A 15,937-nucleotide genomic window follows, 5' to 3' on the forward strand; every position below is an offset into this window, starting at 1 on the left:
TTTACTTCTTTCTTCAGAGATCTGGAACTTCACTTCACAACATGTTTCGGCAGCATACTCCACCTTCATCTGCCTTGTACCTCTGCTTCCAAGCTTTGGTGCCCGATAAATACCACTGCATGCTTTCTTCTCCAGTTTGTACCTCTAGGCACTTTGAGTATTTTGTCCGAATCTATGGGGAAAATAATGCTCCTACAGGTATAGGTTTTCAGAACTGGAGACATGTAAGATATAATATTGGAGGCAGACATTTTTCTTGTATTTGTGTTCGTTGTCCCATGACACCACAGTCAGATGTTCCCTAGCCTGAAATGGCTGGTAATTCAGAACAGTAGATTAAATTAAACTACACAGCAAAAACACATGATAGAGACCTAGGTTTACAAGGGTTACTCTTACCCTCTATACTAAATGTATCTGTTTCGATCTCAGTTGAAATAAGAACAGGAGACCTTTAGCACAGCAAAAAGTGCATTGGCACGAATATACCACAATTAAAATGTAATTTTTGTGTTAGGCTAACCGTTGGATCAGAAACAAAGAAACCAAGAATGGCTTGAAAATAATTAAGCTAACTGATGCTGGGTTCCTTCGGACATTGGAGAATGCGATCAGACTCGGTCTGCCTGTACTGTTAGAAGAAGTAAGTACTTTTAACTTATGTTCTTTTGTGTGACTTTATCTGCAGTTGTCCATTGCATTGTTAAAGGGGTTGTACAGAATTAGAAAAACAAGATTTGCCTGTTCATCATGGGCTATATTGCAGCTTATCTGGAAAATCCTTTCAAATTTACATATGGTTTGCCTTGTTCTTTATTTTAACTAACGTGTTGATGACATGATTTTGTAGCACAGGAGGAGGAGGAGAACAATGGAAGTACGGTTTGGCGGGTTGAGCAAGACTGAACAGGTTATGGCTAAATTGTATTCTTCGAAACGCGTAAACCAGACCAACTAGACCTGGTCGTTTGTACATCTGTCTTTTCCATGGTTTGAAGGTTTTAATCCAGTTTTGGAATAACGGATGAGTCTTTTAAAATGTTGGACCTGGTTTTCCTATTTTCTCTTCACTCGAGTGGTTTGTATAAGTAAAGCACCCAAACTCTAAACCCGAACTTTGGTTTTTTTTTTCGTACTCTATGTTTGGTACAAACACCGAACACCAACTCTCAGGTTCGCTCATCTCTACTTGTAAGATCTGTTGTGTACAACATTTGTGTACTTGATGTATCTATTTATTCAATAAAAAAATGTGTTTTAACAGATTTTTTTAGTATTTACTCTGAACATAATGAGAAAAAGATATGTCAAATGGTAACCTTTTGACATTTGTACACATATCCATTTTAGTTAATTTTTTCCCTAGTCTGCTACACTTTGTCTTCCTTTTTGAAAATACAGTGCAGACCAAATGTTTGGACACACCTTCTCATCTCTAGAACAACTGTTAAGAGGAGACTTTGTGCAGCAGGCCTTCATGGTAAAATAGCTGCTAGGAAACCACTGCTAAGGACAAGCAACAAGCAGAAGAGACTTGTTTGGGCTAAAGAGCACAAGGAATGGACATTAGACCAGTGGAAATCTGTGCTTTGGTCTGATGAGTCCAAATTTGAGATCTTTGGATCCAACCATCGTGTCTTTGTAGAAAAGGTGAACGGATGGACTCTACATGGCTGGTTCCCACCGTGAAGAATGGAGGAGGAGGTGTGATAGTGTGGGGGTGCTTTGCTGGTGACACTGTTGGGGATTTATTCAAAATTGAAGGCATACAGAACAAGCATGCCTACCACAGCACCTTACAGCGGCGTGCTATTCCATCTGGTTTGCGTTTAGTTGGACCATCATTTATTTTTCAACAGGACAATGACCCCAAACACACCTCCAGGCTGTATAAGGGCTATTTGACTAAGAAGGAGAGTGATGGGGTGTTACGCCAGATGACCTGGTCTCCACAGTCACCAGACCTGAATCCAATCGAGATGGTTTGGGGTAAGCTGGACCGCAAAGTGAAGGCAAAAGGGCCAACAAGTGCTAAGCATCTCTGGGAACTCCTTCAAGACTGTTGGAAAACCATTTCCGGTGACTATTTCTTGAAGCTCATCAAGAGAATGCCAAGAGTGTGCAAAGTAGTAATGAAAGCAAAAGGTGGCTACTTTGAAGAACCTAGACTATAAGACATATTTTCAGTTGTTTCACACTTTTTTAAGTATTTCATTCCACATGTTTTAATTCATAGTTTTGATGCCTTCAATGTGAATCTACAGTTTTCAGAGTCCTGAAAACAAAGAAAACTCTTTGAATGAGAAGTGGTGTCCAAACTTTTGGTCTGTACTGTATATTTTTTAGAACATTGCAGTATTGTTATATGTTTGCATCCCTTTTTTCATCCTTTCTTTTCCATTTTTCTTTCTTGGAAAAAAGTCTCCCATGCCATGTCCTTTAGAAAAAAAATGGATCCTTTTAAAAGAAAAAAAAGCATGGATTCAATAAATGCAATGTATATGCTAAAAACACCCTCCAGATACTGTTCCTTGAACAAGTATTCATACCCCATGAACTTTTCCACATTTTTTCATGTTGTACTTAGAAACGTAAATGTATTTTATTGGGATTTTTGTGATATACCAACACTAATTAACAATTTATGAAGTGTAAAGGAAATGATACATGGTTTTCTAAATAGTTTAAAAATATATACTGTAAATCTGAAAATTGTAATGTGCATTTGTATTCAGCCCCCTGTACATCAAAAATACTGACTGAAATAGCTCTGTACTACTTAAAAGGTTGTATACTATCAGGTATGGTCAAGTGAATAAATACGGGCAATTTATATTTGAAGGCCTAATGTGAGGCAGCATTAAAAAAAAAACACCAAAAGAAAAAGAAATAATACTGCCAAAACCTCTAATAAGAAAATGATGACAATTACTTTATTAAATTGTTAAAACACATAAGGGTAGGACAAAAAAAAAATAAAATGGCAATGGAAACCAGCAGGAGAGCATGTCAATGGTTGTTGGTACAATATATAAACAGTGATAGTTGTTACAGTGACAATAAAATAAAACATACTGGTAATTTGTGCAATAGCAGCCAAAACAAGTATGTAAGTATATCTTATAATGTGCACAAACCCTTAATGTAAGACCTCCTGCTGGAATAGCTCTGACTCGTGTTTTGGAAATGAGCCTTTGTCTGGGGGTGAAGATATGGCTGTCCACCTAAACTGACATCCCAAGCAAGAAGAGCACTAATTAGAGAAGCAGAAGCCCATGGACACTTTGGAGGAGCTGTAGAGATCAGCTCAGGTGGGAGAATTGGTCCACAGGACAAGTGTACTCCACAAATATGACCATTATAGAAAAGTGGCAAGAAGAAAAACAATTTTGAAACCAAGCTAAAAAAAGTCCAGTTTGCAAAGAAATATGTAGAGGACACAGCTAGCATGTGGAAGAAGGTGCTCTGGTCAGAGGAGAACAAAGTAGAACTTGTAGGGCTAAATGTAAAACTTTATGTGTGATGGAAAAATAACGCTGCACATCAAACTGAAAACACTATCCACACTGTCAAACATGGTGGTGGCAGTATCATGTTGTGGGAAGCTTTTCTTCAGCAGGGACAGGGAAGCTGGTCAGAGTTAAAGGAAAGATGGATGGAAATAAATACAGAGCAATCTTGGAGAAACACCTGTTAGATGCTGTAAAAGACTTGAGATTGGGGCATAGGTTCACCTTCCAGCAGGATAATGACCCTAAATATACTGCCAGAACTACAATGCAATGGTTTAGATCAAATCATAGTCAAATGTTTGAATGGCCCAGTCACAGTCCAGAACAAAATAGTTCACCGAGCTAGAACTATTTTGCAAAGAAGAAACAGCAAAAATGCCATGTCTCTCTAGATGCACAAAGTTGGTAGAGACCTACCCCAAAAAAATTGTAGCAGTAATTGCAGCAAAAGGTGGTCTTACAAAGTATTAACTTAGGGGTGTGAATACAAATGCACGTCACAATTTTCATATTTGTACTTTTAAAATATTCACAACAACTTGCTACTATGTGTTTGTATATCACATAAAATCCCCTTAAAACAACATTTAGGTTTGTGGGTGTAACATGAAAAAATGTAGCAAGAGTCACAGGGTGGTATAAATAATTTTTAAGGCACTTTCTTTAGCATACATCTGTTTGCATCAGTTTTATAAAGAATTACATTTTTTTTTAGAATAAAAAAAATGATGCTGTTTCAGGCAGCTAAAGAGGGGTCATTGATCAGACCTATCCATTAGTCTCCTTCAACTGAAAAACTAGTTTGAGAACAGGAGAGCTGTGTAGTAGAACTAACAAGTACAGGAGGAGAACCTGTAATGCTTATACATTAGTAAGTGCCACAAATCATGTCTTCAACCCATCATTGAAAATAAAGATAAAGTGAGCAACCCCTTTAAGTTTAGCAGATATATCAGTTTTGCGTATAAGCAAATAATGCAGATAGATTACTCCGGCGTTAATGTCATTCATGCTGTTGGGTCCTTTTCTTTTCTCCTTGTAAACCTTTGAAATTGAACGCAATAAACCAAAACTTGTTTCTGGAAGAATTCAATGTAATTAAAATAAATAGCACCGAGACTTTTAATTGAATTTAATGTATTTGAGACTTTTAATGTATTTGTTACTGACCTCCATCTTGTAAAATCCCTGGTTGATAAGCATACCTTACAGGACGGAATAAGCAAAAGAGGCCAATCTCCAAGGGTCACCTTAATTTCAATTAGTATGCTGTGCCTTTGCTTGACTCTGCATATTCTATAGTTACTTAGCCTTTATTCTTGACATTGTATTGTTAACTTTTATAAATGGCCTCATTTTGTGTTATTGGTTGACCGAAGTAAATCATGTCTGGTATTTACTGTAGTAATTGTTTTTACACTCAAGCTGTTAATTTCAAGTATATCTGTGCATTTTAATTTATAGTATATTTTCAGATAACGTTTGTAGCCAAAATACTGAGACTGCAGTATCCTTAGGATTAATTGTATTGAAGGGGTTTTCCACTTTCAAGACTGCTGTAAAATACCTAAAATAACCCAACACAATTGGTACTCACCCTCCCCGATCTCTTTATTTTGGGTGCTTTGTTGATGCCACAGCTGCTGCTATTCAGAGGTAGACAGCATGAGCCACTGAGCTCAATGATTGGCTACACCGGTGATGTCATCTGTTGACGTGACATCATCACTGCAGCAAAAAACTGACACCGGAGGAAGGGAGGGTAACTATCTGCTTAATATGTTACTATAAGTATTTGAGAGCATTTTGGATCCACTTTCTTGCAAGTGGACAACCCCTTTCATACATATTTAGCTCTTTTTTTTTTGTATTAAAATCTAGAGTGAGTGATTTAAAAATTGTATGATAATTTAGTCAAATTGACTTTTTTATACTTGATCATTGTTCCAGCTCACATTTGCAAGTAATTGTCTGTGGAAACCACTTTGATAATACCAGAACTTAATAAGTCATAGAAAAGGAGTTACATTCAAAAGAAGTAAAAAAAATTACCAAAAACAGCCATTAGCCAACAGCTCAAACAGCAAATGCACTAGTTTTTTACTTATAAGGCTGCTTTCACACTACGTTTTTTTAACATCTGTCATGAACGTTTGTTTAACGCAAAAACGGATCCAGTGCAAATGCGTTTTCATTTCAATGCATTTGCAATAGACTCGCGTCAACATGCGTTCACCTGCGTTTGCGTGCGTTATAGTAAGGATCCAGCGACTTGCAGTTTTTTAACTTTTTTCAAAAACACTACTTCTAGCGTTTTTGAGCTGCGTCCAAATACTGCAAATTGCTGGATCCTGACTATACTGCACGCAAACGCATGTGAACGCTGGCATGCTGATAGACAGGATCCTGCTTGCTCTACTGAGCATGCCCAGAAACCAGCCTTGCGTGATCAGTCTCTCTCTCTCCCCCTTTCTCCCTCCCCCTCCCTCTCTCTCCACCTCCCTCTCTGTCCACCTCCCTCCCCCTCCCTCTCTCTCTCCTCTCTGCCCCGCCTGAGAGCGGAGGACACTCGTAACCAAGGTAAACATCGGGTAACCGCGGTCTTAGTTACCCGATGTTTATCTTGGTTACGTGTGCAGGGAGCAGACAGCCCGGCTCCTAGCAGCTGCAGACGCTCGTAACCAATGTAAATATCGGGTATCCAAGCAGGTTACCCGATGTTTACCTTGGTTACGAGCCTCCACAGCTGTCAGATGTCGGCTCCCAGTCTTTCAAGTTCAGTTCCCCTCACTCCCGATCACATGACTCCAATGCCCGCCCATAAACTTAAAGTGACAGGATCCTGCAAAATAACACATGCGTTTTTCTTTGCAAAAACAGGATCCGCTTTTGCAGGAAAAAAATTTTCATGACGTATGCTAAAAAAACGTAGTGTGAAAGCTGCCTAATACCAGAACTTAATTTAAAAAAGTACATTCCACAATTTTCTTTTATAAAAAAAGAGCAAAGAGATATTTTTGAATCAGTGTCTATATAAACATACAGTGCCTACAATTAGTATTCAACCCCCTGCAGATTTAGCAGGTTTACACATTCGGAATTACCTTGGCATTGTGACATTTGGACTGTAGATCAGCCTGGAAGTGTGAAATGCACTGCAGCAAAAAAGAATGTTATTTCTTTTTTTATTTTTTTTTTAAATTGTGAAAAGTTTATTCAGAGGGTCATTTATTATTCAACCCCTCAAACCACCAGAATTCTGTTTGGTTCCCCTAAAGTATTAAGAAGTATTCCAGGCACAAAGAACAATGAGCTTCACATGTTTGGATTAATTATCTCTTTTTCCAGCCTTTTCTGACTAATTAAGACCCTCCCCAAACTTGTGAACAGCACTCATACTTGGTCAACATGGGAAAGACAAAGGAGCATTCCAAGGCCATCAGAGACAAGATCGTGGACGGTCACAAGGCTGGCAAGGGGTACAAAACCCTTTCCAAGGAGTTGGGCCTACCTGTCTCCACTGTTGAGAGCATCATCTGGAAGTGGAAGGCTTATGGAACTACTGTTAGCCTTCCACGGCCTGGACAGCCTTTGAAAGTTTCCACCCGTGCCGAGGCCAGGCTTGTCCGAAGAGTCAAGGCTAACCCAAGGACAACAAGGAAGGAGCTCCGGGAAGATCTCATGGCAGTGGCGACATTGGTTTCAGTTAATACCATAAGTAACGTACTCCACCGCAATGGTCTCCGTTCCAGACGAGCCCGTAAGGTACCTTTACTTTCAAAGCGTCATGTCAAGGCTCGTCTACAGTTTGCTCATGATCACTTGGAGGACCCTGAGACAGACTGGTTCAAGGTTCTCTGGTCTGATGAGACCAAGATCGAGATCTTTGGTGCCAACCACACACGTGACGTTTGGAGACTGGATGCCACTGCATACGACCCCAAGAATACCATCCCTACAGTCAAGCATGGTGGTGGCAGCATCATGCTGTGGGGCTGTTTCTCAGCCAAGCGGCCTGGCCATCTGGTCCGCATCCATGGGAAGATGGATAGCACGGCCTACCTGGAGATTTTGGCCAAGAACCTCCGCTCCTCCATCAAGGATCTTAAGATGGGTCGTCATTTCATCTTCCAACAAGACAACGACCCAAAGCACACAGCCAAGAAAACCAAGGCCTGGTTCAAGAGGGAAAAAATCAAGGTGTTGCAGTGGCCTAGTCAGTCTCCTGACCTTAACCCAATTGAAAACTTGTGGAAGGAGCTCAAGATTAAAGTCCACATGAGACACCCAAAGAACCTAGATAGCTTGGAGAAGATCTGCATGGAGGAGTGGGCCAAGATAACTCCAGAGACCTGTGCCGGCCTGATCAGGTCTTATAAAAGACGATTATTAGCTGTAATTGCAAACAAGGGTTATTCCACAAAATATTAAACCTAGGGGTTGAATAATAATTGACCCACACTTTTATGTTGAAAATTTATTAAAATTTAACTGAGCAACATAACTTGTTGGTTTGTAAGATTTATGCATCTGTTAATAAATCCTGCTCTTGTTTGAAGTTTGCAGGCTCTAACTTATTTGCATCTTATCAAACCTGCTAAATCTGCAGGGGGTTGAATACTACTTGTAGGCACTGTATAATGTGCCTACTGAAATTATTGGCTTTCAGTCATAAAAAATATATCCAATGTGAATACTGTGTTCTGCTGTGAGACAAGAACAATGGAAGCCTTCTTTGTGTGTTCAAGCTGTTGTCATTAAAATTCAGGACACTATAATGACATCATAGGCATTAATCTACAATAATCTCCAATATTGGGGAGATGGGGGAGACAGAGTCGTAGTTATAGGTTCAGCTCAGGGGGCAGTGGAACTTCTGAATTGGCACCTAACCAGGTAGCCATGTCTACAACTACAGTCATTTTGATCATGGGTATAGGGGAACCTCAGCAGATGACCTTGCTCTTACTGTAAATAAATCACTGTAGAAAGACCAACACTGGTATTACCGCCATATAGTGGTAGATACCAGCTCTGAAAAATATCCAAGTGATTACAGTACGGTTATATTAGGTGACTTACAGCTGACATTCTTTCTGATGGAGATTTTCATTGTTCTCATCTTTTCCATCTTGTCCAGACCATCATAACATCTTCTTCCAGCCTCGACTCATTTTTAGAGTTTACAACAAAGACACATTTGACTTCTCACATTTCCAGCACCTTCCTTATCTATTCACAACCTGCACAGACTCCTTATCCTGCTGAGCTGCTTCTGTCATATGTGTCCCGTCCCTATTACGCCCTCTTACTGCCTCATATACAAATTTAATGTCATGCAGCAGCTACAAAAGCAAAGAAGATTTTAGCATGTATAAAAAGAGAGATAAAATCCCGTCATGCCATTGTATTGTTACCCTCTATAAATCACTTGTAAGGCCACATCTAGAATATTGGGTCCAGTTTTAGCCTCTACATTTTAAATAGGATATACAGAAGTTAGAGTCAATTCAACTAGATTATTACAAGAGATGAAAGGCCTCTTATTTGTTGACAGGTTGGGCTTGTTTAGCTTAGAAACAAAGATGTCTCAGAGGAGATCTCATTTATATGTATAAATACTTGTGTGTTTAAAACAAATGACTGGCACATGACTTATTAATTCCAAAGACTATACAAAGAACCAGTGGGTACTTGGTACGGGTGGAAGAAAGGCGATTCAAGCAGCTAAATACCGTTAGAACAGTCAAATTATGGAATGCCCTTCCACAAGAGGTAGTAATGGCTGACACCATAACAGCTTTTAAAAAAAGGATTGAATGCCTTCATCAGCAAAAAATGGCATTGTGGGTTATACATAATTTAGTGGTAGAGAAGGTATAATGGTGGAGAAAGGTTGAACCTGATGGACATAAGCCTTTTTTCAACCTGTGTAACTATGCAACTGTGTTCATTACAAAGTATAACCCCTTGTTTGTGCCTTCTAGATGGTAAAACTGACCCATAGAATATATTATTGTCCTGTGCAAGTGTCCTAGAAAACGGTGTCCATATTTTCCCCCCTAGAAAGTAATAATGTCCCCTGTGTTCCCCTTTAAGATAGTCACAATACCCGAGTGCACCTATAAGAGTGCAGTCACATGGCTATATCACTCGACCGAGAATCACATCGCAATGATTGGACTGGCCGGTGGCTCTTCTGACTTGAACTTGTCAGCAGGCATTTCTAGCTATATTATACACAGTGTATTGGACTCATAGCAGTAGAATGGGCCCAGACAGCTCACAATAGACAATAAAATGTTGCCATAGCTCCACTATACACAAAATAATGTCCCTATAGTTCCCCTATTCACAATATATTGGGCTTACAGCTTTTCTCAATTCAGTATGATATCCATAGCTCCCTTATACACAGTATGATGTCCCCACATCTCTCCTTTACACAGGTTGATGTGCCCACTCTCCCATCTACACATGGGTACATGGCTCATCTCTATTTAGTTTTATATCCCCACAGATCCATTTTAAACAGTATTATCCCCCCTATGTGTGAGGTCACTTTCAATAGTCCTCATTCTGTATCATGGCATCCTTAGAAGCCCCCACTTTGTATGAGAGACTCCTTAGTAGCACCCACACTATATCAGTGCCCCCTTAGTAGCCCACACTGTATATGAGGGCCCCCCTGGTAGCACCCATGCTATATAATGGCCGCCTTACTAGCCCCCGGTGTGTATCAGGCACTCCATAGTAGCTCCCATTATGTATGAAGTACTCCTTAGTAGCCCCCAAACTATATCATGGCCCTCACACAATGTTAAAGAAAATAAACATCATATACTCACCTAACCTTGGCGACTCAAGTGGCAGACAGCAGTAGGTACTGAGCAGATCGATGTGGTGGCTTAATTGTGCCAAGACTTTAATGCCCTGTGTGTGTCAGCACATCGCACCTCCTGGGACCTGCTGTTCTGCCATTCTGCAGGCTTAAAGCCACCTGAGGCCCACAAAATGGAGAATGGTAGTGCAGGGGGAATATGTCCCTGCTCTATCACAGGGTTTAACTATGCCCGGGCTCCTCTAGGTCAAGGGCCCGGAGTGGCTGCCTCATTTGCAACCCCCCCTGGTAGCTATGCGGCTGGGGAGAGAAGCTCCCGCTGGTGGAACTTGATCTGTGTCCTCCTATCATTGCTCTGTAAGCAGAGTATACCAGTAGGCATTAGAGCACTGTTATGTGTGATCTACATACAGAAGAATATTTGGATGTATGGAAACATTTTACATGTCAAATTCTACATCTATTGACTCATGCAGCCTTTATCTATCCCCTATTTCTTTGAGATGGCTGGACTGTCATAAATAAGTCCTTGAACCTTGTCACCTCCCCATTACCCCATTGTAGATTGGAAGCTATTACGAGCAAGGTTGTCTTTATTTTTGCTTTAATTATTACTGTATCTTCTATAACTGTTACTTATGACTGTTTGTATATGAACCTATGAATTGTAAAGCGCTGCGGAATATGTTTGTGTGTCGCCCAGGGTTATGGGGTACTCGGTCCCGGGCGGTATAACTGGGGAGAATGTCACTTTGGTGGCCGTTGCCCGGTTCCGTGCCCTGGGTGCTTCTTAAAAGGGGGAATAATTACAGGGGATTTGAATAATGTTCATACGTGTCGCCACTTGTGGTGTTGCGGCTATAGGGATGGAGCCGCTGCTGCACAGTTTTCACTACTGAGACTGGTGTTAGTGGCAGCTTGGATGTTAGGCCCTCTGCAAGCAGAGCCAGGCCCCAGAGGATAGGTGATGCAGATGGGTGTTGAAAGAAGGTAGGCCACACAAGGGGTTTCAGTGTAACTGATTCTTTTACTCACTGCAAGTTGGTACTGGTCACCCGAGGTCGGCTGGTCTCAACTGCAGGTCCCCTTTGTCCTAGTGCCGGTTTAGTGACCTGGTGGCTTCTTTCCCCTGCACCTGTCTTTGGTTGGTGGGTCCCCGTGGCTTGGAGCGGCTGGGGGTCCCCCCCTGGTTGACTCTTACAGCAGTCTGTATGACGGTAGCGTGAACCCTGTGGGGTTGAAGTCTCTGGTCCTGTCCCTGGTTCTCCCATTGCTACTGAGTCCCAAACTTCAAGGTCCGTGAGGTCCTTGATGGTCCGCTCACTGTGCAGATTTTATCAGGTCTGCCTGGAGCATTTGCCTGACCTAGGATTCTGTCTCCCATTGGTGCGTAGTCCCGGGAGTACTCCACCGTACTCCACCGGCAACTAACCACCTGGGCCCTCAGGTTACTGTTTCACTCCTGTCAGTGCGTCTGCTCTCTTTCACTGTCACCGACCTCTGTCTCATTGTCCACTGTCTGCCCCTCCCACCTGGTCATCTAGTGGACTGAATTGGCTCCACCTCTATGCGGCCATCCATTGGTTCGACTCTAGCCTGGTACCAGTCTATGGGGGATTTTTGGGGAAAACAGGGATTATGTGGAGTGTTTGGTTTTTACTGGCACTGGTCTTCTGGGTCCCTAGGGGGTAGGCCCTGCATCTTGGTGGGGATGCAGTACCTTGTAGCTCCCTTGTGGTTTCAGAGGCACTACATTTGCGCTATTGAAATAAAGATAATTATTATTTATATTATTATTATTATTATCTATTTCACAGATTATATGATGTATCAAATCAAACAAAGGTTTTTAACCATCAGTAGTTTTTATCTCCCAAGCCCCATGTTTGTCTACTTAGCCTATAACAAAAAACTCTGCATTTAGTTGCTTTGTGATGATTTACAGATCCCACATAAAATGCAGGAGACATAATTAACAAATGTAGCCATTGTGCTGTTTTGGTCGCACATAAAAGTCTAACCTATTCTTCAAGATGGAAATGGAAAAAAGTGCTTAAAGTGTAAAAAAATAAACATTTTTGAGAAGGTATACCCACCATTGATGTTGGCTTTTGTTTAATAAATTATTTGAGATGAGGAAATCACCATTACATGCTTTTACTTAAATGTCCTACTTTCATGACAAAATATCACTGTAGTGTGAACTTTTTACATTTTCCAGAAATTTCCCCTAAAAGCCGAATATCCAAGTTTTTTGTGATTTTGTGTATATATAATATGCCTACATAAATGTTAGTTATATGTTAATGACATTGTAACATTTTAATTAAAGCTGAAGGAAACCTTAGATCCTGCTTTGGAGCCAATTCTTCTGAAGCAGACCTTTGTGTCAGGCGGAAGAACACTAATTCGCCTTGGAGACTCTGACATCGATTATGACAAGAATTTTAGGTTCTATATGACAACTAAAATGCCAAATCCACACTATCTTCCCGAGGTAAGAAAGCAGCCATTATGCATTCATCCACTAGATGGTTATTAAGAGTGAATTAACATGAATTTATAGCTGTATTTGCTACAGGTTAAGTCTTGCATTCTGAAAACTGAAGTAATACTTAGTAATGGTGTCTTAATAGAGAAAATTAGAATAGATATGCAGTGAATAGACTGTAAAGGTCAAATCTTAAAAATTACAATGTTGCCTTGTTTGGCACCATATTTTTCCCTAGGAGCTATGCAGTGTATACTTGTGTAATAATGTAATGTGTCAGGTTGCTCTGTACATGGTAGCCTTGCAGCTTAAAAATAAGGCTATCTCAGGTAGGCTTTGTGCTAGCTTCTCTGTCTATCAGGTCTCAGGGGAATCCTAGCCTTCATCCTTTGATCCATATATAGATATTTGGGCTTATGCAGTGTCCCTGGGTTGAGTCCACAGAGTAGACCAGGTAGCCGGTAGGGCAGGCTGGCAAGGAATGTTAGATAGCCTGACCAGAACCAAGAGATAAGGAGCACAGACATCAGGCAGAAGAATAGTCAGAAAACGAGCTGAGGTCTGAAACAAATTATCAATAGCACATGAGGAGCTGAGGGGTGTAGACCAGGTAAAGCAATACTGATAACTGGCATTGGGAAACAGGTACTCATCAATTTATATAGTGGGCAGCCCTGGCGAGGCCTCACAGCAGAGAGTGAATACTAAACCAAAGATAGGAATTTTGCTTCCCATCTTTTGACAAAAGTGAGAACAAAGGGGGCAGATACCAACATGGATGTTACAATATACTGGGAAATGCCACCATTTTTAGAAAATCTTGGTATGCCTCCTTATGACTTTAGAGTATGGACTGATAAATGCAATCATGTTGCCTATTTTTCACCGGAAATTTATAACCAAAAGTGGTCATGTACCCAGTGATTACTGACAAATGTAGAAGCAATAGGCACATTTACAGTTCATTGTCCTTTATAGAAAACTCCAACTGGCCATTTTAATTGCAATTAAAAAGTTTTATTAATGACCTGAATATACTGTTATATTGAATAAGAAGTGATGGCGCATTTCAAAATTCTAGACAAGCCCTCCCCACCATCTATTACCAAGTGTTCTTAGATCATCTTCCCAAACAAAATGTCACTGTCATATTAATGCTAATAGTTTTAACAAGGCTTGCATAGCATTTGTGAAAATAAACATACAAAGACAGTGAAAGAAAAAAATGGAATGACTTTTGTCCCAAGCCTGTAAAGTCATTGCCTCGTTCTGCACATAATAATCCCGTCACTGTGTTATTAAAGATAATTGATTTGAAAGATTATAGGTATTTACTGCTGCCCGCAGCATTCGTTGCTCCACTGAGCTGTCAAATTGTTATATTTGTAAGCAAATATTCTTTCCTGAATAGATGTGCTGACCTTTTTAGTGCTGTTCTACATGCTGGTAGACAAATGTTCACAACCGCCTCATGTAGCTAAAAAGTTTATAAAAAGAAATTAAAATCTTTTGATGGTTGCCAATTTCAATAAATCTAAAGTAAATTAATATTTATAGTGATTACGTCTTTAGCTATTCAGTTTTCCAGTACAATAGCACTCATCCATACAATGCATTGGATTGTCGTAAAAAAGTCAAAGGAACAGTTTTATTGCTTACCATTACTTGGGCAAATCATGAGTCTCTGCAGTGAGGTTTTGACCATCACTCATGGTATTATCTTCACTGGCTGGTCCACTCCCTTCATGTCTTGTTCCTGTTGACATGGTTGTACAGACAAGTAGACATAGATATAGTGGGGAACAAGATTAGACACAGGAAAAGGAATGATGACAAATTTTAAATTTGCTCTTTAAGGGGTACTTTGCACGTTGCGACATCGCTAGCATCGGCTAGCGATGTCCAGCGCGATAGCACCCACCCCCGTCGCACATGCGATATCTTGTGATTGCTGCAGTAGCGAACATTATCGCTACGACAGCATCACACGCACATACCTGGTCGGCGACGTCGCGGTGACTGCCGAACAATCCCTCCTTCAAGGGGGAGGTGTGTTCGGCGTCACCGCGACGTCACTAATCGGCCGGCCAATAGAAGAGGAGGGGCGGAGATGAGCGGGACGTAACATTCTGCCCACCTTCTCCCTTCCGCATTGCCGTTGGGACGCAGGTAAGGAGATTTTTGTCGCTCCTGCAGGTTTACACACAGCGATGTGTGCTGCCGCTAGAGCGACAAACAACATCGTACCTGCAGCAGGAGCGACATTATGAAAATGAACGACGTGACACAGATCACCGATTTTTGTCTGTTTCACGCTCGTTCATCGTCGCTCCTAGGATTTACACATTGCGATGTTGCTACCGGTGCCGGATGTGCGTCAAAACAACTGTGACCCCGACGATATTTCGGTAGCGATGTCGCAACGTGCAAAGTACCCCTAAGTGTTTTTTTCATAGGTGTGTCCACAATAGATATTTAGCATCACCTTAAGGTCTGATCCCTGCAATCACTACAATTGGGGTCCCAAATTCCTATTCATCTTCTCTGTAGTGGAACTGATAAAAACAACCTAGCTGTCACACTGTACAAAGAGCTGCTAAGACGTAGTACAGCGTATTCCCCACTAGGTGGCAGCAGATTAGAGAATGAGAGACAAAGCAACACTGCAACAGAAAGGCAGCTGAAGCACAGCAGAGCAACCTCAGCAGGCAGCCAACGGGTGAACCACCAGGGGCAACAGAGCAGTCAAACAGCTAGGGTTTTAGCCAGGAAAGTAAGGTCACTGCAAAAGGAGGATCAAAATCAAGTGAGAGAACAGAACCAAGTCAGAAGGGAAGCCGGGAGATCAGGTATGCAGAGGGAAACACAAACAACAGACAGGATCCGGAAGTCAGGGACTGGGACAGATGGACGAACGGGGGAGGGTGCAGGTCAGGGCATGGTAACAAGGAGTCAGATGAAACAAGAATTCTCACCAGAACCAGTCACAGGCTGCAGAGCAAAACTATAACCAGCACCAGAATGCAAATGCAGAGACCAGATATAGTGTCTCCTGAAACCAGAATGAGGCTGAGGGGAGTCAACCCCTGACAT

The 15,937-nt window shown here is 41.2% G+C and overlaps 1 protein-coding gene across 1 annotated transcript in view; it reads left to right on the forward strand.

Annotated features, from left to right (window-relative positions):
- The window catches only part of DNAH6 (dynein axonemal heavy chain 6), a 596,499-nt gene that overhangs the window by 355,552 nt on the left and 225,010 nt on the right, over positions 1-15,937 (forward strand). The window contains exons 56-57 of the mRNA XM_075352201.1: positions 518-643; positions 12,686-12,850. Of these exons, the coding sequence (XP_075208316.1) occupies positions 518-643; positions 12,686-12,850 (291 nt within the window). The remainder of the gene's footprint in view (positions 1-517; positions 644-12,685; positions 12,851-15,937) is intronic.

Source organism: Anomaloglossus baeobatrachus, chromosome 1 (assembly GCF_048569485.1).
Source record: "Anomaloglossus baeobatrachus isolate aAnoBae1 chromosome 1, aAnoBae1.hap1, whole genome shotgun sequence".
NCBI classification, from domain to species: Eukaryota; Metazoa; Chordata; class Amphibia; order Anura; family Aromobatidae; genus Anomaloglossus; species Anomaloglossus baeobatrachus.